This window comes from Octopus bimaculoides, chromosome 21 (assembly GCF_046866305.1).
Source record: "Octopus bimaculoides isolate indiv1 chromosome 21, ASM4686630v1, whole genome shotgun sequence".
Lineage (NCBI taxonomy): Eukaryota > Metazoa > Mollusca > Cephalopoda > Octopoda > Octopodidae > Octopus > Octopus bimaculoides.
In genome coordinates, this window is record NC_142948.1 from 2,683,560 (window position 1) to 2,709,538 (window position 25,979).

Consider the following 25,979-nt stretch of genomic DNA (forward strand, 5'->3'; position numbering starts at 1 on the left):
TGATGATGATCTTTTCTCCTGCCATGCCTCTGTCTACCCCTCCATCCTCTCTAAATCAGTCTCTCTCTCTCTCTCTCTCTCTGTCTCGCTCGCTCTCGTAGTTTTTCCTTAAGGTCTTCAGGTTCTGGCTATATATAAATGAGAAATCCATTCTAAATTATCTCAATCTCTTCTCCGCTGACATGCTACGACAAAGTCTCCAAGATGCAGATAAGATAGAGATTTTTATTTATTTACGGCCTCAAACATCTCATACCTTCGCGCTTTAGTCTGCCCTCTATTATTTATCTTGTTTCTTTCCCTGAAATTCAATTGAATTCAGTTTTTGTCTTAAATTCATACTTATTCATTTTCTAAGCTTCCTAAATTCATGCTACGTATATATTCTATTCACCTAGATTTCATTGCTCTTTTAAAAATTACGATTTATGCATTGTTGTCTCTCAAATATTTAAAATCTACAATTAAGAGGCCTATCTCCTGGCTGATGGTACACCCGCCCTCCCACCCCTCCACCGGAAGTGCATTCCTCTGTCATCCTGTCATCCTCGGCTGTCTCCCGGAACCCATCTAGTGGCCTTGGCCATCCTCTCCCCTACCTTTGGGTAGCGCATTAAGTTTGAGTAATGTTTGCAGGTTGTAGGTACTGTTTTGCTTATGAATTCTTCCAATTGCAAGTTTTCTTTTCAGGTACACGACACTGCTTTTCCCCTTCCCAGGCTACAGGCCCACACCCCCAACACCCATACTGTTAGGATTGGCACTCCCAACGTCGGCACGCTGAAAGGTAGATCTGGTGAAATTGTTGAGATGCTTGAACGGAGACGCGTAGATATGTGCTGCATCCAGGAAGTAAGATGGAGAGGAGGTTCTGCGAGGTTCCTCACAGGCAAAGAACACAGGTACAAGATTTTCTGGGCAGGGAACACTGACGGGGTCGGGGGCGTAGGAATACTTCTAGCGGAGAAATGGGTGGATAAGGTAATCGAGGTCGTTAGAGTAAGTGACAGAGTACTTAAGATCAGACTAGTGCTTCATCGTAGATTAGCTACTGTCATCTCAGCCTATGCACCTCAACCGGGGCTACCAGATGGTCTGAAAGACCAATTCTATGACATCCTCTTGCAAACTACCTCGTCGACGAGTGACAGGGACCTTCTCTTTGTGGCTGGAGACTTCAACGGTCATGTCGGACGTCGTGCTGGAGGCTTCCATGGCATACATGGAGGCTATGGCTTCGGTTCCCGCAACGAGGAGGGAACCAGACTGCTGGAGTTCTGTGATGCAACCGATCTTATGGTCTGCAATACCAACTTCAGGATTTGTGGGTGGTGTAAGGTTCCCTCCCGACCCAGAGTAACGTGGTGGTGGAACAAGGAGGTAGACAGGGCTATTAGACAAAAGAAACAGGCTTGGAAGGACTGGAAGAACGGTGGTAGTAGGGAATTGTACCAATGTGCCAGAAGGGAGGCTAGGCGACAGGTTTATTTAGCCAGAGGGGAAGCAGATAAGGAAAGATTTGCCAATGTTCTGCGCCGTGAGGACCAAAGACTCGAGGTATTTCGTGTTGCAAGACAGTGTAGGAGAGAGAATAGTGATGTTGTAGGAGAGAAATGTGTTCGCATGGATGATGGTACGCTTGCGTTAAATGAGGATGCAAAGAAAGAGGTCTGGAGATGCCACTACGATAGATTGCTTAATAAAGAGAATGAATGGGAGAAAGAGAGCCTGCCGTATGTCGACCCAATAGAGGGACCAGCTATCCGAGTTGATAGTACCAGGGTAGATAAAGCAATTAAGAGTATGAAGACCGAGAAAGCCCCCGGCCCATCAGGAATCACTGCAGAGATGCTCAAAATATCTGGCAGTGTTGGCTATAGCCTAGTCACCCGTATTACGAACCAGGTGATACACGAAGGAGTCATACCCAATGACTGGTGTAGCAGCATCATAGTCAACTGCTACAAAGGTAAAGGTGACGCTTTAGATACAAATAATTACAGAGGCATCAAGCTGTTAGATCAGGTTATGAAAGTTACAGAGAGGGTCATAGCCCAACTAATTAGGGAGCGAATCAATTTAGATGAGATGCAGTTTGGGTTCGTGCCAGGTAAAAGCACTACTGATGCCTTATTTCTAGTGAGACAGTTGCAGGAGAAATACCTAGCTAAGGATAAACCTCTGTACCTGGCTTTTGTTGACATGGAGAAAGCCTTTGACAGGGTCCCCCGATCCCTTATCTGGTGGTCAATGAGGAAACTTGGGATAGAAGAATGGTTAGTGAGAGCTGTGCGAGCCATGTACAGAGATGCTGCCAGTAAGGTGAGGGTTGGAAATGAGTACAGCAATGAATTCCGGGTAGAGGTAGGGGTCCACCAAGGTTCTGTCCTCAGCCCCCTCTTATTTATCATAGTCCTCCAGGCAATCACAGAGGAGTTCAAGACAGGTTGCCCCTGGGAGCTCCTCTATGCTGATGACCTTGCCCTAATTGCGGAGTCACTATCAGAACTAGAGGAGAAGTTTCAGGTGTGGAAGCAAGGTCTAGAATTGAAGGGCCTTAGAGTCAACCTAGCTAAAACCAAAATCCTAATAAGTAGGAAGGTAGATAAAACACAAACCCCTTCAGGTAGATGGCCCTGCTCAGTATGTAGAAAAGGAGTAGGTAGTAACTCTATAAGATGTACCCGGTGCAAGCTATGGACACAAGAGGTGCAGCAACATCAAAGGCAGGTTAACTAGCAGGTTAGTTTTTGTTTGTGGCAGATGTTCAGGTGCAATAAAGACTGTAAACAAACAGGAAACAACTTCTATCTCATTCCAGGGTGAAAAACTAGAGGTAGTCGATAGCTTCCGCTATCTGGGCGACCAAGTTAGTAGTGGGGGTGGGTGCGCTGAAAGTGTAGCTGCTAGAATAAGAATAGCCTGGGCAAAGTTTAGAGAGCTCTTACCCCTGCTGGCGACAAAGGGACTCTCACTCAGAGTAAAAGGCAGACTGTATGACGCATGCGTACGAACAGCCATGCTACATGGCAGTGAAACATGGGCTGTAACTGCTGAGGACATACGTAAGCTCGCAAGGAATGAAGCCAGTATGCTCCGTTGGATGTGTAATGTCAATGTGAATACCCGTCAGAGTGTAAGTATCTTGAGAGAAAAGCTGAACATTAGAAGCATCAGTTGTGGTGTGCAAGAGAGACGATTGCGCTGGTATGGACATGTGGTGAGAATGGATGAGGATAGCTGCGTGAAAAAGTGCCACACCCTAACAGTTGAGGGAACCCGTGGAAGAGGTAGGCCCAGGAAGACCTGGGCTGAGGTGGTGAGGCAAGACCTTCGTACATTGGGCCTCACCGAGGCGATGACTACTGACCGAGACCTTTGGAAATGTGCTGTGCGTGAGAAGACCCGGCAAGCCAAGTAAGATCGTTGCCAGTGCCCCTGGACTGGTTCTTGTGCGGGTGGCACATGAGATGCACCATTTTGAGCGTGGCCGTTGCCAGTACCGCCTGACTGGCTCCCGTAGGATTTTCGAGCGAGATCGTTGCCAGTGCCCCTGGACTGGCTTGTGCGGGTGGCACATAAAAGACACCATTTCGAGCGTGGCCGTTTTCGTGCGGGTGACACGTAAAAGCACCCACTACACTCTCTGAGTGGTTGGTGTTAGGAAGGGCATCCAGCTGTAGAAACTCTGCCAAATTAGACTGGAGCCTGGTGTTGCCATTCGGTTTCACCAGTCCTCAGTCAAATCGTCCAACCCATGCTAGCATGGAAAGCGGACGTTAAACGATGATGATATATTTATTTATTTATTTATTTATATATATATATATTTATTTATTTATTTATTTATATATCTATTTAATTATATATATATTTATATATATTTATATATATTTATTTATTTATGTGTTTCAGCCAAGTGACTGCGGTCATGCTGGTGCACCACCGTGATTTTCACGTTCCTTGCATGGCTCTTCTCCCCCACCTGACATGGTCCAATCAAGAGTTTTGATGGCACATCTGGTGTATAAGAGAATTTGACACAGCTGCCCTAAACTGCGTCTCATTACGAGCCATTGGTTCGTCTGGTATCTTGGAGAGGAAAGCGTCAAGTTTTGTCTTGAAGACCTCCGCATCCATGTCTTGCATGTCTCTCAAATGTTTTGGCAGGGCATTGAAGAGCTGAGGTCCTCTGAAACCGAGGCTGCTGCAGTATCTCGTTCTTAAGTGAGATGCAGTGGACGGTACCTTTGGCACCATGCAGTGGCGACCTGTGCGGGCATTCCTGTAGTACTTGATACCAAAGTTTGGCACCAGTCCTTCCAGTATTTTCCATATGTATATTATTACATATCTCTCCCGCCTGCGCTCCAGGGAGTAGAGACCTAGTGCCTTCAGTCGCTCCCTGTAGTTCATCTGTTGGACTGTGGCGATCTTTTTTTATAGTGCCGCTGAATTGCCTCGAGTTCTGCTGTCCGCTTAACACTGTGTGGTGACCACAACTGAGAGCAATAGTCTAGGTGGCTCAGAACAAATGTCTTCCATAGAATCAACATGACTTTTTGATCCCTTGTACGGAAAGTCCTCAGTATCCACCCCGCCAGTTGTCTGCACCTTGCTGTCAACTTGACAATGTGCATGTGAAATGATGCATCACTACACATGTTGATGCCCAGATCTCTCACTGTTTGTGGTTCTGGGATTGCAGTACCTCCAGGCCCTGTGTATGCCAGTTGGGAGGTACTTGTGGTCTTGTAGCGCAGTACTTGAAATTTTTTTGCATTGAACTGCATATTATTTTGCTCTGCCCACTCATATATTGCATTTAGGTCATTCTGCAGGCTTACAATATCATCAGGATTCTTTATTGCCTGAGATATCTTTGTGTCATCAGCATAGCTAGTGACAGTGGCTCTCCGAGTGACCGTGGGCATGTCCAGAAGGGCCACTATGAACAGTAGTGGCCCCAGAACAGTTCCCTGTGGAACACCGCTCAATATTTGTGTTTCCCTAGATATATATATATTTATATATATATTTATTTATATATATATTTATTTATATAAATAACCATCACATTTGAGAAAGTAATCTGGATGCTGAAGGGTTAATGGTTGCTAAGGTTACACATGAACCTGCAGGTTCCCTATTCTCAGTTGTTAGAAGAACTAAACAAGCCATGGTATCTAGAGAGAAGCAGAAGAGTCAAAAGTATTTTAATTTAAAAGCTGTAGCAAGGTTCGAATTCCTAATCCTCAGCTGTAAATAATGGAGAAAAAAACATAAAAAGAGTGTCATACGAACCTAATGCTTTTACTACAATTTTATCGCCTTCCCTGACTGTCAATACATTAGGGTTGCTGCTCAGTAGGCTGTATTTCACAAACACAGTTCGACCAACTTCCTTGTATTCAGCTTGGGGTGCCTGGGAAATGAGCAAGTAACACACTGCTGTTATACACTGACAAACTGGTGCACATGTATTAAGTCAAATTCCAACAGTCTGATTTTTCATGTTCTATTTTTTTGTAAAGCTTGCTCCTCAACCACATGGTTCCTGGTTCAGTCCCACTGTGTACCACCTTGGGCAAGTGTCTTCGACTATAGCCTCAGGCTGACCAAAGCCTTGTAAGTGGATTTGGTAGGCAGAAACTGAGAGAAGCCTTGTCTGTGTGTCCCGCCACTGCTTGACAACCAGTGTTGGTGTCTTTACTTGGCAGTTCAGCAAAAGAGGCCGACAGAATAAGTACCAGGCTTTCAGAAAAAATAAGTGCTAGGATCAATTCATTTGACTGAAAATTTTTCAAGGTGGTGCCCCAGCATGGCTGCAATCTAATGACTGAAACAAGTAACAGATGACATATTGCAATAGCACAAGTACTTTCCCTCTTTCGCCAATCTTCATATTTCAATAGCAGCCACATTGACAGCTGGTGAAAAATGCTGAAATTTGTTCTTTAAATAACTTACTCATAATGGTATTTAATATAAAATTGTGATCCTGAAAAATCAGACCATGTCGGAATTTGATTGATTAATATATTTATCTGTGCAAAATTATACAAACTTTGAAATTATAGAGAAGCAAGAAAGAAGACAGAACTGTAGAATCATCTACAAAGTAGCCAGGCACAGTATGCAAAGAGTAGATAGCCATTCCCTTATGATGCAGCCAATGATGTAAACTATGTGCACACAGGAAAGTGGTGCAGGGTTTATATGTACACAGCTATGCTGTAAAAACACCCAGGAAATTCTTTTCCATACTCAAAAACATCCATAGAAATAGTCAGTAGATTCTTTCATGACCTAATTTGAAGTGAAGGTGGGTGCCCTAAAAGTATAATAACCAAAGTAAAAAAAAAAAAAAAAGTGGGGAAAGTTTAAGGAGTTAATTACCTCTGCTGGCAACAAGGAAGTGGGGTCTCTTCAACTGAAAGGTAGCTTCTATGACTATATATGTTAAATTGTTGTACAACTTTTGGCCACCATGTTCTTAACAGATGAGATCCCAACACAAGATTGAAATTTGTTCCAGCTGGTTCCTCTCTTCCTGTCCACAATGGATGGGCCAAAAGTTACACAACAATTTAACATACGAATATGTATTAAATGGTACAGCGGACACGTCAGTAATTTATTAACTGCCAAGAATACATTATATATGAAAATTCGTTAATCTAATTTATGTACTCAGTTACACTGAATGCATCAGTAGTATTTACATGGATAGTTACAGTGGGAGATTCAGTCACGGATGATATCCCAATACTGGACTGAAACTAACTCCAGCTGATCCCGGTTCATCATCCAACAAAGACTGTATATTCAGATTCGTCTGCATATACACTATCTTTGTCTGTGCATATGCTGTTTGGCACAAGCATAATTGTATAGTTAAGAAGCATGCTTTTGAACCACAGGGTTTCAGGTTCAGACCCATTGCACAGCACCTTGGATAAGTGTGACTATTAGCCTTAAGCCAACCAAAGCCTTGTGAGGGATTTAATAGACAGAAACTGTGAAAGTATGCATATTTGTATGTATTAAACACAAATATATCTTTGTGTTTGACCCCCTCCTCCTCCACTTGACAACCAGTATTGGTTTGTTTATGTCCCTGCATCTTAGCAGTTTGGTATAAGAGGCCAATAGAATATAAGTACCAGATTTCATAGAAAAAGTACTGGGGTCGATTTGACTAAACCAGTCATGGGCCAATTGGGGCCATGAGACTTTCTGAATGGCACACCTAACAAAAAATTCCCCTTTAGTAGTTTGGTCCAACTGATGAAGAGCCATGTCTCAAGCAGCCCAGTTTTCAAAAAAGGTTTCCTGTGCCTGAACTAAACCGTTCAAGGTGATGCCGTAGCATGGCTACATCCCAATGACTGAGACAAGTAAAAGATAAGAGAGATGTTTCTTCTGTAACAAGGTAGAGTAAAGGGAGGTAATAAGTCAATAAGAAAGATTTCAAAGCCTTTACATGCTGAAGCAGGCAGAAATACAACCGAATGATAAAAATGGTCACACATTTACAGTGTGTGTGTGTGCTAAAGAGAGAATCAAGTGAAGGGACCTAACATTAAAATGACCAGATGAAGTCTGGATTAATTAAGTTCAATTTAAATGTTCTGAACATGAAATTATATGTAATTATACTGTTTAAAAGTATGTCAACTGGAAAATTAAATTTCTTAGTTATTCTAGAAGTTTTGTTAAATATCTACCAAAAAATAGAATTAGTTTTTTCTGCTAGTCATTTTGCGTAGTTAAAGGTAATAAAATTTTAAACATTAGTGAAGTAGTAAAAACAATTGTAATTAAAACAATGAGATTATAAGACCAGCATCCACATGAGTTAAAAATGATTAATTAAAATACCCGGAGAAATTATAATAAAGATAAATTTTTGAAGTTAATTATTGCAGAGGTTTGTAGATCATGCAGCCATAGTAACTGGGCAGGTAGATTACAAGACCTGGTTTAAAAGACAACAGATTAATGTACAATGAAGATTAAGAGGAATTATGGGAGGCCAGGGAATATAAACAAAAAGAGTTGGCTAGAGAAAATGTTACAGGAATATCAATGACTGTCAAAGAATTTAGTAATCAAGGGCAAGCCACATACAGGAGACCGAGAGCAAGAACATAAAATGGTTTAAGAAAATATGAGTATAACATAAGCAAATCAATAAAAATGGTGCTTACAGACAAAATTAAGCAGTGTTTTCCTCAGTGGAGATGACATTCTAGCATAATATAAGTTTAATACATAAATACATATATACACATGTATCTATATTGTGTGTAGAGAAAAAATTTTGGCTTGTAAATAAAAAGTAGAAAACATAGAAGTACTGACAAATACAGATCTACTTATAGACACAAACATGTACACATAGACATAAATGTGCACACATGAACATGTAGGAAGTTATAAGCATTTACATGTACAAAGCTACAAACATATATAAACAGGTGAACACACACATATATATATATAGATATAAAAACGAATTTTAGGTTAGTTAAAACGTGTTTGTGAAATATTTCAACTTCTAAAGACATTCACTGCAGTTACCATGGAGAAAAAATTCTCTTTTATGGTAAAAAGAGTGTAAAAAACACTATATCTGTCCAGTGTTGCATCCTATCAGATTCTTTAGCCATTATCAATAGGAAATACTGTCCCACTGATAAAGGCTAAAGAGCTGGAAATGCTGCATCTGGGAAGGTGACATTGGGCAGATATGGTACTTTTACACCTTGTGTCATAAGGGAGAATTTTTCTCTCTAGTTCTTATGGTGAATTTGCCTTCAGCAGTTGATACAGACCCATGTGTCCACAAACACACATCATTCTGATAAGATAAAATAATATAATGGTGAGATAGGGAAGATTATCTGCTTCTATTTCTAGCAAATAGATCCTATAGAGGACCCTAAGTTAGGTCAACAATACACAAGCAGATGGAAACCACAATTCTAGGGTTTGTCACAAGACCACGTTTCCTCCCCACTCATCACACTATCTCTCTCTATTTCATAGGCTGAAATCAACACACACACACACACACACACACACACACACACACACACACACATCTGTTGAGGCAGATGTTCTATGGCTAGGTGCCCTTCCTGTCACCAATCCTCACCTGTTTCCAAATAAGGAAATATTTCCCCGAGGCCCAATGTGTTTTCCATGGAACATCATAAACAAACAATATAAACTGTATGCGAGCAATCATTGTATTACAAGAAGGAAACACACACAAGTGTATGAGAACGTGACAAATGCAGATATATTAAATACTATACAGTGTAAATTCTTGATTTATTATATTAATATTCATCTCCAGAAGATGTATCATAATTACCAAATGACAATCAAGACCAGTTTCAGTGAGAAGGGGAGATAATCTACAGAATCAAGAATTCTCCAAAACTGACATGCCGTTAAGGAAAAGGACAAGCTTATTGTCTGGGGATAAGGGATCAGTTGTGGACATATTTGTGTGACACAATAGCAACAACTGTCAAACAATACATATATATACATATATATATATATATATATATACATACATACACACACTTACAGATGTCTTTCACTTTTCATCTTCCAAAGTCCACTGATAAGGCTTTTGTCAGCCTAGGGCTATAATGGAAGACACTTCCCTAAGGTGTCACATGGTGGAGCTGAATCTAACCCACATGGTTGGGAAGTGAACTTCTTAACTAAACAGCCATGCCTGAGCCAGCCAACCAACCTACCTACCTACATGCATACACACAAAACAGTCTCTTTTATTCTACCTACGTCACACCTAGAACCAGCCTTGAGTTGGATATACAATTTAAATTGGATTTGGTATATACACATGTACAGTATCCAACCAACACTTGATACCTTCATGGTTGTTTTACCTCACTGTGAACCCTATAATATTGTCGCTAGCTATTTCTGGCATCCTCTGTGTTCAGTCTAGATTCTAATGAGTCCTATAACTAAGCAATATATATTTAATTATATACTAGAAAATTACTATTTTTAAATCTCACAACGTGAGATATTCAGCAACAGTACTTTGGCAAACAATCTTTACTACATATATACATATATATATATATATATATATATATATTTACTATGATTTGGGATGGTCATACCGCCCCCTTGTCAAATAAACACGCGCACTATCATCATCATCATCATCATCATCGTTTAACATCTGTTTTCCATGCTGGCATGGGTTGGACGGTTTGACTGGGGACTGGTGAGCCAGATGGCTGCACCAGGCTCCAATCTGATCTGGCAGAGTTTCTACAGCTGGATGCCCTTCCTAACGCCAACCACTCCGAGAGTGTAGTGGGTGCTTTTACGTGCCACCGGCAAAAGGGCCAGTCAGGCAGTACTGGCAACGGCCACACTGAAATGATGTTTTTACGTGTCACTTGCACAGGAGCCAGCCCAGTGGCACTGGCAACGCCCTTGCTCAAATGTTGTTTTCCACATACCACCGGCACAAGTGCCAGTAAGGCAACGCTGGGAACGATCATGCTCGAATGGTGCTTTTTACGTGCCACCGGCATGGGGGGGCCAGACAGCTGCTCTGGCAATGATCACGCTCGAACGGTGCTCTTAGCGCTCCACTAGCACGGATGCCAGTCATACAGTGCTGTCATTGAATTTGATTTTGTTTATTATTTTTCTTATTTTATCTTTCATCACACATCCGTGACTGCTTTAGTGACTCTTCCATCCATGCATATCTTCCTGTTCTCAGGAGTCTCATGCCATTATGATGCATGAAACTTTCAGGCTCTATTTAAGATACATGGCATCCTTTACAAATATGCCTGTTCAAGCATCATAATAGTATGAAACTATTGGTAGCTCTTTCGGTTGTGTATTCAAATTGATATTTATCTCTCATTGGATGGAATGTTTTTTTGTTTTTTTTTTTGGCTGATTCTACCTCTATTGGATCTTTAAACTATATATATATTATATACCAACAAACATATACATATAGACATACAGAAAAGCATACTTAAACACAAATATACATACAGACATAGAAAAGATGTCTTAATACATACATAGATATATATATATATATATATGTATATACTCACTTTTGTATTGTCTTGAGATTCCAGGTCATTTTTAGTTGCTGTAAAAACAGAAATAGTAAGAATAAATATTTAGGGATGTATTCTGCAGGGAAAACAAACAGTTAAGTGGTGTTAACTTAGAGAATGAGTAGAAAACATTTTGTAATTAAAATCACAGCAGTAGTGAGGTTAAAAGTTCATTAACTTCATATAGGTTGGTAAAATGTTTATTCTGCCATTATTAATATTGTGTGTGTATATCTATACAAACATACACACTAAGAAACACTCACACATATATGCATGCACACACCTGCATGCACACATCTACATACACACACACATACCATAGATACATATGTGCAGCATACAAACACATATTAATCCATCTTTGAAAATATCAATCTTGTCATTTTTTTCTTTTAAACAGCAAAATGATGCTGGGAGATGGAGAGGGGCAGGGATTATAGATCTCCCAACAATCTCTTAACAAGGGGCTAAAAACAAGACAATTTATATTATGAGGGAAAGTTAAAAATCATTAAACTTGGGACTGGACCATGGCCCATGTTTATTTTTTTAAATTTCAACCCTGGAGGGATGAAAGGTAAAGTTGATTACTGTGGGATTTGATCTCAGAGCATAAGGGGCTGGATGAAATACCACAGAGAATTTTATGCAATGCTAACAATTCCACCAAACCACTGTTGTGATGATGAGGACACTAAAAATAATGGTTTCAAATTTTGGCACACGGCCAGTAAGTTTAGATGATGATGATAATGATGGTGGTGAATAATAATACAGTGATTCTTTACGTAGTTGAGGAAGTTTACGGATCCCGGAAAGTCTTGGTGGAAGAGGAGGTCGTATTGGTGGTGATTTAGATTGTGGTCTTGGTGGCCGTTGCGGTTTACCGTCTGTGCCAAGATTGCTCTCTATCTGTTTCGCCATAACAGTTTTCATTGCTGTATCTAACGTTATGGTTGTTAGCAATTCAATCACGGTTTTCATTTGTTTCTTTTGCCCTGTTTCTTGTTCCTTGAGATTGGGCCATAACTCGTCGTTTGCTGGCTTGCTTCTTGAATTGGTTTCATTCATGGAGAAGGGATTGTTGTTGGTCGAAATAACCTGGAAAACATAAAATATAAGTGTTTACACACCACAGAGTGGTCAGTGTTAGGAAGGGCATCCATCCTGTGGTTGGTCAGATCCCTTCAAACTACTCAACTTGGAAAAAGCATGGAAAAAGGGCTGTTAATTGTTGAAGTTGAACGACAAAAAAGAAAGAGATGTATGTAGATGGGGGTGAGACACTTCCACAAAGAAGGGATTTAGCTGAATAAATACTTGAAAAGAGAAGTGAGGAAGACACTTCAGTGGTTTCTCACATTGATACTGGGTCAGAAGTTTCTATTTAGTGTGGACTTATTTAAGTGCAAGGAGCATTAACTAGATACAAATATGAGGAGAGAGAGAGAGAGAGAGAGAGAGAAGTAGATATGTAGATGACAGATCGATAGGTAGATATACCTGGAAAAGAAAAAGAATGATTCCAGATTAGAATTATTTTGGTAAGTATGGAGGAGATGTTACTGCTGCCTCCTTAGCTCTTTGACTGTACAAACCACAGTATATATATATATATATATATATATATATATATATATATATATATATATATAATACATTGTACACTATAAATATATGTACGCTAAATATATACATTGTATTGTACAGACATAGTTGGAAGTGTTTGTTCCAAATCTCAGTTGTTTCAGCTGATGTATCTCGGACGAGTTTTTTCCAGTTTGTCTCATATTGGCTTACTAAAATACTTGTACTTATAATTGGTCCATCCCCACCTCCATGACCATCACTGAAGAGGTATTTCTGTCTGCTAAATATTTGAGTATCAATGCTCAACCACAAAGCACCACATACAGACAACTTCCCTGCCACCACCAAAATAAATCTCACACAGACATGATCAGTCCCACCACCATCACATACTCGCCACTGACCATGAACTAACCACCTTCACTCACCTTGGAATCTCCCAGGTAGTTGACGTTCTTTGTACTTTCTATCATCCATTTGGGTGGATGGAAGATTCCAGTTCCAATGTTAAACTGTTGGAGATGCTGTTTTTGCTGAAAATAGAACAAAAAGGCACATTAAGTGTGTACATGTGCGTGTGCATATGGATGTATATTAATGTGCTTGTATGTGTGTGTGTGCATGCACATGTGCACATGTTTGTGCATGTGTGTATATGCAGACAATTTTACTCTTCTACCTCAAATATCCTAATGCTCCTACTTTCATTGCTGTATCACTTACCTTTGACAGCAATTATGTACCTGTTTTTCAGTAGATTTTATATATATATATATATATATATATATATATACATACACAAACATATACATGCATACACACACACACACCTTTACATATATACATATATGTGTATATATAAATTGGATGTGTAGGTATGTGTGTGTGTGCTTGTACAAATTTTGGAGTGGGTTTCATTATCAAATCATTTCACTTGTATATATCATCAATAAAGCGCCTATCCTTTAGAGTGAAGGTCAGGTTGTATGTTGCTCATATGCAAAATTCAATGCTACACAGTGGTGAAACAGGTACCCTGAATATAGAGGTTTAACAAAAGCTAGGAAGAAATAAGGAGAGCGTTGTTTATACACACAATGTTAGTGTGCATGAACAACAGAGTAGAAATGGAGAGACAAGAAAGCTGGATAGCTGGATGCAGACTATAACAATGTGATAGTAAGGGCTTTTTACAGAAAATAACGATGGAAGGGTTTTCATTTAAATCTAAATGCTTTAAAATAAAATGCTTTGTATAATGTAACCAGAAGCTAACTCTAGTAATTTGCCATCAAAAAGATTGTTAGAATTGACACAGAAAGTTGGGTTTTTTTTTTTACTTACCTGGACGGCCTGTAAAGATATTTTAAGTTTGTTGTTAAATTTGTCCTCCTGTTGAGCTCTGATGGCCATGTTTATTAAGATCTCTACTTGTTTCCAGTTGTCAGCTTTGGATTCAGCAACGGCTTGGTTGTGGAGAGCCTGAATGGGAAGAGACAAAGGGAGAGTGTGACATATGGACATAGTAGCCCCCAAGGGAGTAGGAAGAGCAGCAGGAAGTGAACACAGCATGAAAAAAATACCCCTTGGATGGAGTGGGGAGAGAGAAAATAAGGCAAGTGCAAAACGATGCACAAAGAAATTTGTTGAAGTAAATTTATTCAAAAGACAGGATCTTTTTTTTTTTCTTTTGACTTCTTGTTGAGCCCCTGATTAACCCTGATCCAGCAAGCCTATTGTGAAAGGTGTTCAAGTTATGATCATCCCATATTTCATTCACACATATTCTGATCCCCGTTCCTTGTGAGTACGCCCAAGCACTTTGCCACCATCTCCCGTTTGCACTCTTACTCACTCTCTCTCTCTGACTGAGTAACCATGTCTCTCCTCTGCAGCAAGACACTTGTTTCTGTTTCTCTATCACACTCTAATCTTTCATCACCTGGCAGAAGGTCACCTCCTCCTAATGCCCCCTCTCCTCTGCCATTGCGTAAAAAACATCCAGTCCACACTGGCATTTGGAAGGGCATCCAGCTGTAAAAACCCATGCCAAAACTGACCTCGCCTGTGCTAGTGCCAGTTAAAAAGCACTGCGTCCACTCTGTGGGGTAATTGGTGTTAGGAAGGGCATCGAGTCGTAAAAACCCTGCCAAAACAGACACTGAAGCCTGGTGCAGTCTTCTGCCAAGCCAGCCCCTGTCAAACCATCCAACCCATGCCAGCACGGAAAGCGGACGTTAAATGATGATCATGATGACGACAGAGTAAGTAGGACTACAATAACTAATACCTCCTGCCTTTTGGTTCAGCTTCAGATCAGCACATACAGAGAGATATGTGTGGGTGTATGAACAAAGAGAGAAAGGAATAATACTAAATGTAATCTTTCTATACTCTTTTATTTCATTATTTTACACAGGACGTATAAAACAAGGTGAACTCTGCAATTTTAAATAGAAAGAAAATCCTTATTCTCAAATTTTCACACCTGGCAAGACATAAAATACAACTAGGATGCATATAAAATATCTTTTTCTCATGACAATGAACTTAAAAGGAAATACATAAAAAGATTAAGATTTGAAAGAAAAACCATAAACTTGAAAATGCTAAACATTTTAGAAGAAAGCAAAAAAACTGTTCTAAATGACAAAATAAATAGAAAGAAATATCAGCCCAATCGTCTTTTTTACGTTCACTTTTCTATACTTGCACAAGTCAGACAGAATCTGTTGAGGAAGGACGCCCTTCCTGTCACCAACCCTTGTTTCCTGGCAAGGCAATATTTCCCCTTAGCTAAGACACATTTTCCATAGAAGACTAGAAGCAAATAACCTTGCTTGTACGGGGATGATGCTCCTTTACAAACATCCTGTGATGTGTAAAGGTTACACACAAACGCCCCCCTCCCCCCACATATGCTGTTCTGGACCCTTCTCTCATATTTTAATCTCATCTCTGACCATAAAGCCACCTTCCTTTCGATTGTGGCTCCACTTAGCTGAAGGAACTCCTTAATCTCATGAGCTTCACAGTAACCTCACAAGTGCTGGTGTCTTGGAAAGAAGTACCCAGTTCTCTCTGTAAAGTGGATAGAGTTGGGAAGGGCATCCAGCCATAGAAACCATTCTAAAGCAGACACTGGAGCAGGATTCAGTCCTTGGACCATTGAGATCCTGCCAAAGTGTTCAACCCAGGCCAGCATGAAGCATCATCCATTTATCTATATGTTCAGCAAGCTGTAGAAAATCTGCCTCGGTAAAGTCTGCCTGGTGGTCACAAGTGGAAAGTCTTAGATCATACATAGATCATTGGTTTGTTTGATCGGGTTTCATTTAGCGCAAAGTAGCAACACACAAAACATTTTCAAGTATAAATACTCAGGTAGGAATTAATAAGAGAAAAATTACAAATGGTCTAAAAATAGGTGGGGTAGGGGTCGCTAGCATAGCTAGAATGTGTGCTACCTGGGGCGGCCCTTCCTTTTGCCACCCCAGGACCCCACAAAAAACACAGCAGACCTAAAAGTGCCACCTGGGGGGGACGCCCCCCCCACCCAGCTACACTAGTGGGTGGGGTTGAAGGCAGAGAGAAGCAAGTGGTATCAATAGGAATTACATATATTTACCTCTGTCAAATATAAAATCAGGTTCAATCCCAGAGGTCGGTAGTTGATATATTTCTTGTTACCCATCAAATGTATAGCTACTTCGTAACACTTGATTGCAGCATCACAACTGAAAAGAAGAATTTTAGTCAAATGAATCAACCACAGTATTTATTTTTTTTTTAAGCCTGGTACTTACTCCATCAGTTTCTTTTGCTGAACTGCTAATTTACAGGGTTGTGAACATGCCAATACTAGTTGTGAAGCAGTGGTGGGGGACAAACACCGACACAAAGACATGCATAATATATATATATCATCATCATTTTAACATTTGTTTTCCATGCTGGCATGGGTTGGACAGTTTGACAGGAGCTGGTGAGCTGAAGAGCTGCCCAGGTTCCCTGTCTGTTTTGGTTTCTATGGTTTCTACTGCTGGATACCCTTCCTAATGCCAACCACTTTATAACACTGGTGCATTTACCTGGCACTGGTTACAGGTGCTTTTCACGTGGCACCATGAACTTGCAAGGTTAAGAATACTCAGCTGGAAAAGGACACAGCCTGTATGCCAGAACAATCAGGATTTTACTTAGCCTGACGTGTCTTTTCAAGCACAGCAAACTGCCAGAAGCCTTGGTCTCCTGTCATCCCCTCTATGAGTCCCAACATCTGAAGATCCTTTCTCACCACTTCGTCTCATGTCTTCCTGAGACTACCTCTTCCACATGTTCCCTCTACAATTAGAGTTTGGTACTTCTTGATGTATCTGTCTTCATTCATATGCATTACATGGCCATATCAGTGCTGTTTTTTCTCTTGTATGCTACACACAAACGACAGGCTTCTTTGGTCAGCTCAAGGTTATAGTAGAAGACACCTGCCCAAAGTTCCACGTAGTGGAACTGAACCTGGAACCATGTGGTTGGGGAACAAACTTCTTACTGCACAGACACACCTTGAACAAAGTTAAAAAAAAACAATTTTTTTTTTTTTGTGGCAGGTGTAATTACTATCTATCTACTTATTTATATCTATATATTCTTACATATGAATATATATACAGAAATATTCATAAATATTCATGCGTAAGCTCGCAAGGAATGAAGCCAGTATGCTCCGCTGGATGTGTAATGTCAATGTGCATACCCGTCAGAGTGTAAGTATCTTGAGAGAAAAGCTGAACATAAGAAGCATCAGTTGTGGTGTGCAAGAGACACGATTGCGCTGGTTTGGACATGTGGTGAGAATGAATGAGGATAGCTGCGTGAAAAAGTGCCACACCCTAACAGTTGAGGGAACCCGTGGAAGAGGTAGGCCCAGGAAGACCTGGGCTGAGGTGGTGAGGCAAGACCTTCGTACATTGGGCCTCACCGAGGCGATGACTACTGACCGAGACCTTTGGAAATGTGCTGTGCGTGAGAAGACCCGGCAAGCCAAGTGAGATCGTTGCCAGTGCCCCTGGACTGGCTCTTGTGCGGGTGGCACATAAGATGTACCATTTTGAGCTTGACCATTGCCAGTACCGCCTGACTGGCCTTTGTAGGGTTTTCGAGCGAGATCGTTGCCAGTGCCCCTGGACTGGCTCTTGTGCGGGTGGCACATAAAAGACACCATTTCGAGCATGGCCGTTTTCGTGCGGGTGACACGTAAAAGCACCCACTACACTCTCTGAGTGGTTGGCGTTACGAAGGGCATCCAGCTGTAGAAACTCTGCCAAATTAGATTGGAGCCCGATGTTGCCATCCGGTTTCACCAGTCCTCAATCAAATCGTCCAACCCATGCTAGCATGGAAAGCGGACGTTAAACGATGATGATGATGATGATGATGATACACCAGAATATATTTTTCATTTTCTGTCATTTTGTACAATATATATAACAAGGCCAATCTCAAGACACTGAGCCTTATGAAGGAGATGACTAAGGAACAAAATATCTGGTGCACTGCTGTACTCCAGAACTATCCACCACAGCAGAATTGATACCAGTGATGGTACGACATAAAAAGCACCCAGTACACTCTATGGAGTGGTTGTCATTAGGAAGGGCATCCAGTTGTAGAAACCATGCCACAACAGACAATGAAACTTGATATAGCTTCACCAGCTCCAGTCAAACCGTCCAATCCAAGCCAGCATGGAAAACAGATGTTAAATTTTGACAAGTCTTCGAAGACTCATTATTATTGTTGCATCAATGTAACATTTATATTGATATATAGAACACCCTGTTAAATATTTGGAAGGCCAGGTGGTAGTGGCGATAGTGGGGGTGTTAAACAGGGTGGTAGAGGACAAAATCTCCCAGATCTCCAGTTTCTTCTATATAAATTCCACTCACAAGACTTTAGTCAGCTTGAGGTTATAGTGAGAAACTCTGGCGCAAGGTGGCATGCAATAGGATTGAACCCAAATGCACATAACTGAAAAACAAACTTCTCTGCTTAGCCCCACAGCCATGGTTCCGGGTTCAGTCCCACTGCATGGCACTTTGAGCAAGTGTCTTCTGCTATAGCCTCAGGCCGACCAAAGCCTTGTGAGTGGATTTGGTAGACGGAAATACATAAACATAAACAACAGGAAAGAATTCCTTTTAAGTGAGAGGAGTATTTGAGAGGGTGAAGAAGTTGTTTTATGCCAGGGATAAGCAGAAGTGTCTTGGTATAGGGAAGATACATAGCTACCTCAGATACCCCCATCCTTATGTAGGAATATCTGAGGGAGACAATTAAAAATGAATCCTAGAAACCATGCACTTACATGTTATATTCCAAGTAAATTGCAGCCATCTGCACATAAGCTGCAACAAAATGTGTATCCTTGGTCACTGCTTTTTGAAAGTTCTGCAAAGAAGGAGAAAAGATTGGTTAATTGAAAATTTAAATGAATGGTCTCTTCATTTGCTAGGAAAGGCAGCCAAATCACCCATAAATAACATCCTGTTGTTTTAAAATAGGACATCCTGAATGATGTGAGAATTTCCATCCTCCTTGTAGCACAGGATGGTCATAGTCATAAGCGTAGGTTTGTTCTAGCGGAGCACATTTAGGACTAAACAACAACAACAATAATTTTTTGATCACACTTAATCTTTAGTATTGCTATGGCAACTCACGATTCATCAGTTTGTTTTTATCCATCAAATGGAGTTGTGCCTTCACGAGAGGCATCCAATGTTTTTTTTTTTTGGTTCATAAAAGCTAAAAGACAGGAAGGTGGGGAGAGGACATCAAAGAACAACAGTCAAGAGACACATAGCAAGAGGATTGCCAATGTTTATGATGAGACAATCATAGATACGAAGCATTCTGGATTGAGAGACAGTGTGTTAGGATAAATTCAAATGTTGGTGGAGAAAAGTGGGTTCAAAATGATGGTAATGCATTTATTGTCACAAACAAGGAGAAAGTGGCTTAGAAATGCTATTTTGAGAGTCTGCTGGGTGGGGAAAATGTGTTGGAGGAAGAGGAACTACCCCTAGTACATCCAATTGAGGGAACTGCTATTGAAGTGGGCTGTTGTATGATCAAACTAGCCACTAAGGATAGGCAAACAGGCAAAGCAGTAGGCACATCAGATAGGGTTGCTGATAGCCCATTATGTTATCCCCCATCGCTCAATGTATTCTACCCCAGAAACAATATGGGTTGAGAATCTTGTGTGAGCTATCAACTTATAAGTAAGAGGCGTGTTCTACTGATTTTAAAATGAAGTTCACTGGTCATTTTTAAATCCTCCTGAAAGATAAGGACCACCTCCATTCAAGCATCTCAACAATCTCACCAGATCTACCTTTCAGCGTGCCGACGTTGAGAGTGCCAATCCTAACAGTATTGGTGTTGAGGGTGTGGACCTGTAGCCTGGGAAGGGGAAAAAAATATATATATATATATAAAATGAAAGTTAATTAATTCTAGCCTTAGATAGCTAAATCAGAGAAGTGGAAATTTACAGTAAATTAATGACATGATCTGACTTCAAGCATTTAAGTAACTAATTGACTAAAGAAGTATTTAGGTCAGGAATGTTTATTGAAACACCACCAGACAACATCAAAGCAACTTTTAAAAATGAGGGTGGGATTAGCAGAACTAATTGATGGTAGGGATTAGCAGAACTAATTGATGGTAGGGATTAGAAGAACTAATTGATGGTAGAACAAATAGCTGTTGTGTTGAGTTACAGCCTTTTACATTTTCAGATCAATTCCTACCAATGTCAAATTTACCTTTCATATTTATTCATAAAGAACCAGTCAAATATGCTCATATGTGAATATAATTACAATAGAAGATTAAGAGTTTAAGAATAAGACTAAGAGATTGAACTTAACAAGAATGAAGACCAATTATGAAGATGGCCATTTATTTAGTGGATTATAATATCATTACAATATAAACTTTTTTTTAAAATGTTGTGGAGTCATTTCTTTGTGTATACATGTTATTAGTTTTTGGGAGTGAAAACCTTGCTGGTCACATGGATTCTTTGCATGTAGGAGCTGGCTTGATTGTTTGCTGATAGAAGGGGAGAAAGGACAATAACACTGTGTGTTGTCATAAGAAGTGGGTTTCCTGCTCTTCTCCATTCAGTATTGGAATGCTTGTTGATCAAAGGTAGGGACGGAAAAACTTAAATAAATAGATAAAAAAAAGGCTGACCAACCTCTAGATATTTTAGCAACTGAAGTAGGTCAACTTAAAACAAAAGATTGATCTTTCCATGACCAGAGAAGACATCCCAAACAAGCCCAGCATTGAGTGCGGATGTACAAAGCGAACCCCATGATGAGTGCAGAGGTCCAAAGTGAGCCTGGCATTGAGTGCAGGAGCCCAAAGTGAGTGTTGAGTGCAGAGGCCCATGCTGGGGTGCCACGTAAAAGCACCCATTACACTCTCGGAGTGGTTGGCGTTAGGAAGGGCATCCAGCTGTAGAAACTCTGCCAAATCAGATTGGAGCCTGGTGTAGCCATCGGGTTTCACAAGTCCTCAGTCAAATCGTCCAACCCATGCTAGCATGGAAAGCGGACGTTAAATGATGATGATGATATATAGTCAAACAAATAGACTAAAACCCTTTTTAAACCTAGTACTTATTCTGTCAGTCTCTTTTGCTGAACCATTAAGTTGTGGGGATGTGAGCACACCAACACTGCATGTCAAGCAGTGATGAGTGGACAAACACAGCCACATAGAGACATATACATTATATATATACATACATATATATACATACATATATATATGTATATATATATATATATATATATATATATATATACACACAGGCATCTTTCAGTTTCTATCTACCTAATCCATTCACAAGGCTTTGGTCAGCCCAAGGCTGTAGGTTAAGTCACTTGCATAAAGTGTAATGCAGTGGGACTGAACCTGGAACCATGTGGTTGGGAAGCAAGCTTCTTACTACACAGCCACGCCTGTGCCTATATATGTGTGTGTGTGTGTGTGTGTGTGTGTGTGAGTGTTGTAGGACACAGGGGTGGCTGTGTGGCAAGAAGCTTGCTTCCCAACCACATGGTTCCAGGTTCAGTCCCACTGCATTGCACTTTATGCAAGTGACTTAACCTACAACCTTGGGCTGACCAAAGCCTTGTGAGTGGATTTGGTAGACAGAAATACATACATATATCTGCATGTATTTGTGTGTCTGTGTTTGTCCTCTCACCATCACTTGACAACTAATGTCAGTGAGCTTGCATCCCCGTAACTTAGCGGTTCAGCACAAGAAACCGATAGAATAAGCACTAGGCTTACAGAGAATAAGTCTTGGGGTCGATTTGTTCAACTAAAGGTGGTGCTCCAGTATGGCTGCAGTCAAGTGACTTAAACAAATAAAAGAATATATATATATATATTTCACTTTGTGTGACTTTCTGGCTTTGTATGTATGAGTGTGCATATACTTATGTACACATATATGAATACATACATGTACATCTATACATGTACGTGTGTGTGTATATATATATACATATATATACATATATATATATATATATATATATATATATATATATATATATATATATTATAAGGTTTTTAACTTTTAAATTTTCATATTCAAAAGAGACAGAGACTTCAAATTCGATAAATCGATTTATCGAATTTGAAGTCTCTGTCTCTTTTGAATATGAAAATTTAAAAGTTAAAAACCTTATAATATAAATATAAACTGTGAGAACGACCCTTAAGGAATCTAGTTAATGATCCCCTAAGGTAAGTTCTTAAGCTATATTGGTAACGGTTGCTACATCCTCTGGAAAATTATTATAAACATATATATATATATATATATATATATATATATATATATATATATATATATATGTATATATGTATATATATATGCATACATACATACACACACATATGACTCATACATCAGTGTTTGTACCGTTTATATAGAATGTGTATCCCTATTTATATAGAATGTGTATCCCTATTTATTTATATACACACACCCAGCAGCATGTGTCATTTGAAAAGAATCAAACAAAAAAAGACACCAGCTGGTGACAAAGTGACTCATCAATTTCAAACAAACTCTTGATCTGCACATTTTCTCCAGTTTGTATAATCATACACACACACACATGCGTAGGTGTGTGTGTGTGTGTGTTTCCATGGTGTTTGTATGTGCATGTGTGTGTATATAAATTTCATGGTGTATGCATGTGTATATAATTTCATGATGTTAGTGTGTAAGTTTCCATGGTGTTAGAAGATGTATGTGTGGGTGTATATTTTATTAGCTCCGTTGAGATGTGTGACAGCTATAGGACTCAAAAATCAATGTGAAGTGTGGCTAACTGAACAATGTGACTCTACCATAATACAATTTTGTTTTTAGTTTCTGAATAAACACCTCAGGTTGTGTAACTTCCCAAAGCAAACAGAAGTTAACCCTTTTGATACCAACCCAACTGAGACCACACAAATTTCCTGCTTATCATCATCATCATCATCATCGTTTAACGTCTGCTTTCCATGCTAGCATGGGTTGGACGATTTGACTGAGGACTGGTGAAACCGGATGGCAACACCAGGCTCCAATCTGATTTGGCAGAATTTCTACAGCTGGATGCCTTTCCTAACGCCAACCACTCAGAGAGTGTAGTGGGTGCTTTTACCTGTCACCCGCATGAAGGCCAGTCAGGCGGTACTGGTTCTAAATTAAAACATGTCATCAAAATTTCAAGCTAATTTATAATCAAAATAGCAGCTGAATATAGACAGAGTTGTTTTCCTAACTTCTTCACTATTTTCAAAATTACTTGACACAATGGAGGTTTATTTTGACAGCAATATCATAACAAAAGGGTTAAAAAAATATAGCTGCTAATTCTTAGCATAGGTCTTTCAGGAGCCCTAAAACTCAAAAGGCTGGAACTTAATCCAGTTTGCATGGCATATAAGTGACAAAGATTATAATACCATCACCCCTGGATGGGATGCTGGTCCATCATAGGGTTAATTTCCCAACTATTGCTGGAATTCATTTACAGCTGAGTGGACCTGAGCAATGTGAAATGAAGTGTTTTGTTCAAGAACACAATGCACTGCCTGATCCAGGAATTGAAACCATGATCTTACAGTTGTGAGAGCAATACTCTAATCACTGGGCTATGTGTCTTTCACTATTTTGTTACATTTGATTTAAATTAATTGCAAGCTAATGAAGGTGTTTTTACCAAGACAATGAGAGAGCTTCCATGTGGTTGCTTGAGCGGTTAAAAACATTAGTTAAATCTCCCTTAAATAACACTCAATCGTCATAAAAAGAACGGAAGGACACACTGGATGCAAATACAGAACGGTTATGATAACATTGTTTTTGATCATAGACCTACTCAATCAATGCTCTGGTCCACTCAGCTGAACAAACAACAACTTAGCTTTGGAACTTGAGAGACGGAGGTGGGTGAGGAGGAAGCTGTGCTAGAGGTGTTTAATAGTGTGATGTCAAGCGTTTGTTAACATGAGTGGGGGGGGGGACAATTTAGCTCATTATATTCAGCACTTACAACTCACAAATAATACTCCTTGATCATTAAACGGAGCACTAAAACCTAGTCAGTCATGTTAAAAGCCAACAACACAAAACACAAACATTAACACTTGATATTAAGGCAAGGATACAGTAACACACACACACACACACACAAGGCTTCTTTCAGTTTGTATCTACAAAAGCTACTCATGAGGCTTTCATCAATCTGGGTCTATTGTAGAAGATACACACCATACATAAGATTCCATGCAATGACTTAACCGAAAACTATGTGGTTACACAGCCACACCTGTGCTTGTGTAGTTAAGAACAATACACCCATTACAGGTGGGAGCTATTTAATGCTGTCCGGTAATGTACAAAAACATTAACTTGTCATTAACCTGAATGAACATAAAAGAAACAGTGGCCTTGGCGACTACATGCCTGAATTATCATCTCAAAGTTAAGTGTCTGTACATACATATATAGGTGAGCCATGAGCAGACAAGTGCTTACATTATAACCGCGTGCTAAGCCATGTGCTTAAATGAAAAGAAGAAGAAGAAATGCGTGTTTATGAACTGTCGAAGTACGTCACAGTATTGAGGCACTGTGCTTCTAGCATGGCCTTGTGCTAAATTTACAAGTGAATATTTTAAATAAAATCAATGAAATATATTTTTTTATGGTTGTTAGTGGATAGCATCATAGAAAATATAATAATGAAGTTACTGTGTGCATTTCTTAAGTGTACAAGGATTATCTTTATTTTCACATGAAACTTAATAAATTACTTCATTTCACACACAACTCTTATTCTCTTTTTGTCTCTAATTTCCTCTTTTATCCATTTGCGCTCTAAGAGCAAGCCTTGCAATAACTGAACCATGCAATGATTGCACTATAGTGCACGACTTTTCCCCCAAACAACTGCACCACATGCATCAACAAATAATGCATATTAAAGAAGGCAACTTATACATGGCCATCTCATCTGTTAGAAACAGCATCCAAATCTCCCTCAGATTACTTTGTGTCATTTAAAAAGTAAAAATTAAAAAAGGGATGTGTAAAACAAAAACTGGATGGCTATAGATGAAATGTCTTTAGGCCCAGGTCACTTGCACTAGAACCTAACTTGGTGTTACACAACAGCTGTACAGTTTAGAATAACTAGAGAGCTGCAGTAGAAGGAAGCAAGAGAGAGAGAGGACCCATATGTGATATGGATGGGGGGGGGGTATTTAATGTTGTCATGTAATGTAGAAAAACATTTAACTTGTCAATGATCAAACCAACATAAAAGAATACAGTGTCCTTGAGGCTTATGTGTATGAATTACTCTTTTCTACTTGAAGCACAAGGCCCAAGATTTTGGGGGAGAGGGCCAGTCAATTAGATCGACGCAGTATGCAACTGGTACTGGATTTATCGACCCTGAAAGGATGAAATGCAAAATTTGAACTCAGAACGTAAAGACCGAAGAAATACCACTTAGCATTTCACCCAGCATGCTAATGATTCTGCCAGCTCATTGCCTTACATGTATAAATAATTATCACAAAGCTGAGGGTATATACATCCATATATAGAGAAAGAGAAATCAATGT

General features: G+C 39.8%; 1 protein-coding gene across 2 annotated transcripts in view; it reads right to left on the reverse strand.

The window, feature by feature from the left end:
• LOC106868796 (neutrophil cytosol factor 2) overlaps positions 1-25,979 on the reverse strand; it is a 40,878-nt gene that overhangs the window by 5,859 nt on the left and 9,040 nt on the right. Inside the window, exons 2-9 of one of the 2 annotated variants that reach the window (XR_008266478.2) lie at positions 19,117-19,199; positions 16,375-16,483; positions 14,091-14,228; positions 13,175-13,279; positions 11,945-12,257; positions 11,148-11,185; positions 8,214-8,254; positions 5,305-5,425 (exon numbers count right to left, since the gene is read on the reverse strand). Coding sequence is in view for 1 of the 2 variants with exons in the window: in XM_014914214.3 (XP_014769700.2) it covers positions 5,305-5,425; positions 11,148-11,185; positions 11,945-12,257; positions 13,175-13,279; positions 14,091-14,228; positions 16,375-16,483; positions 19,117-19,199 (907 nt within the window). In the remaining variant the exon portion in view is untranslated. The remainder of the gene's footprint in view (positions 1-5,304; positions 5,426-8,213; positions 8,255-11,147; positions 11,186-11,944; positions 12,258-13,174; positions 13,280-14,090; positions 14,229-16,374; positions 16,484-19,116; positions 19,200-25,979) is intronic. The other variant, XM_014914214.3, reaches the window with a different exon arrangement.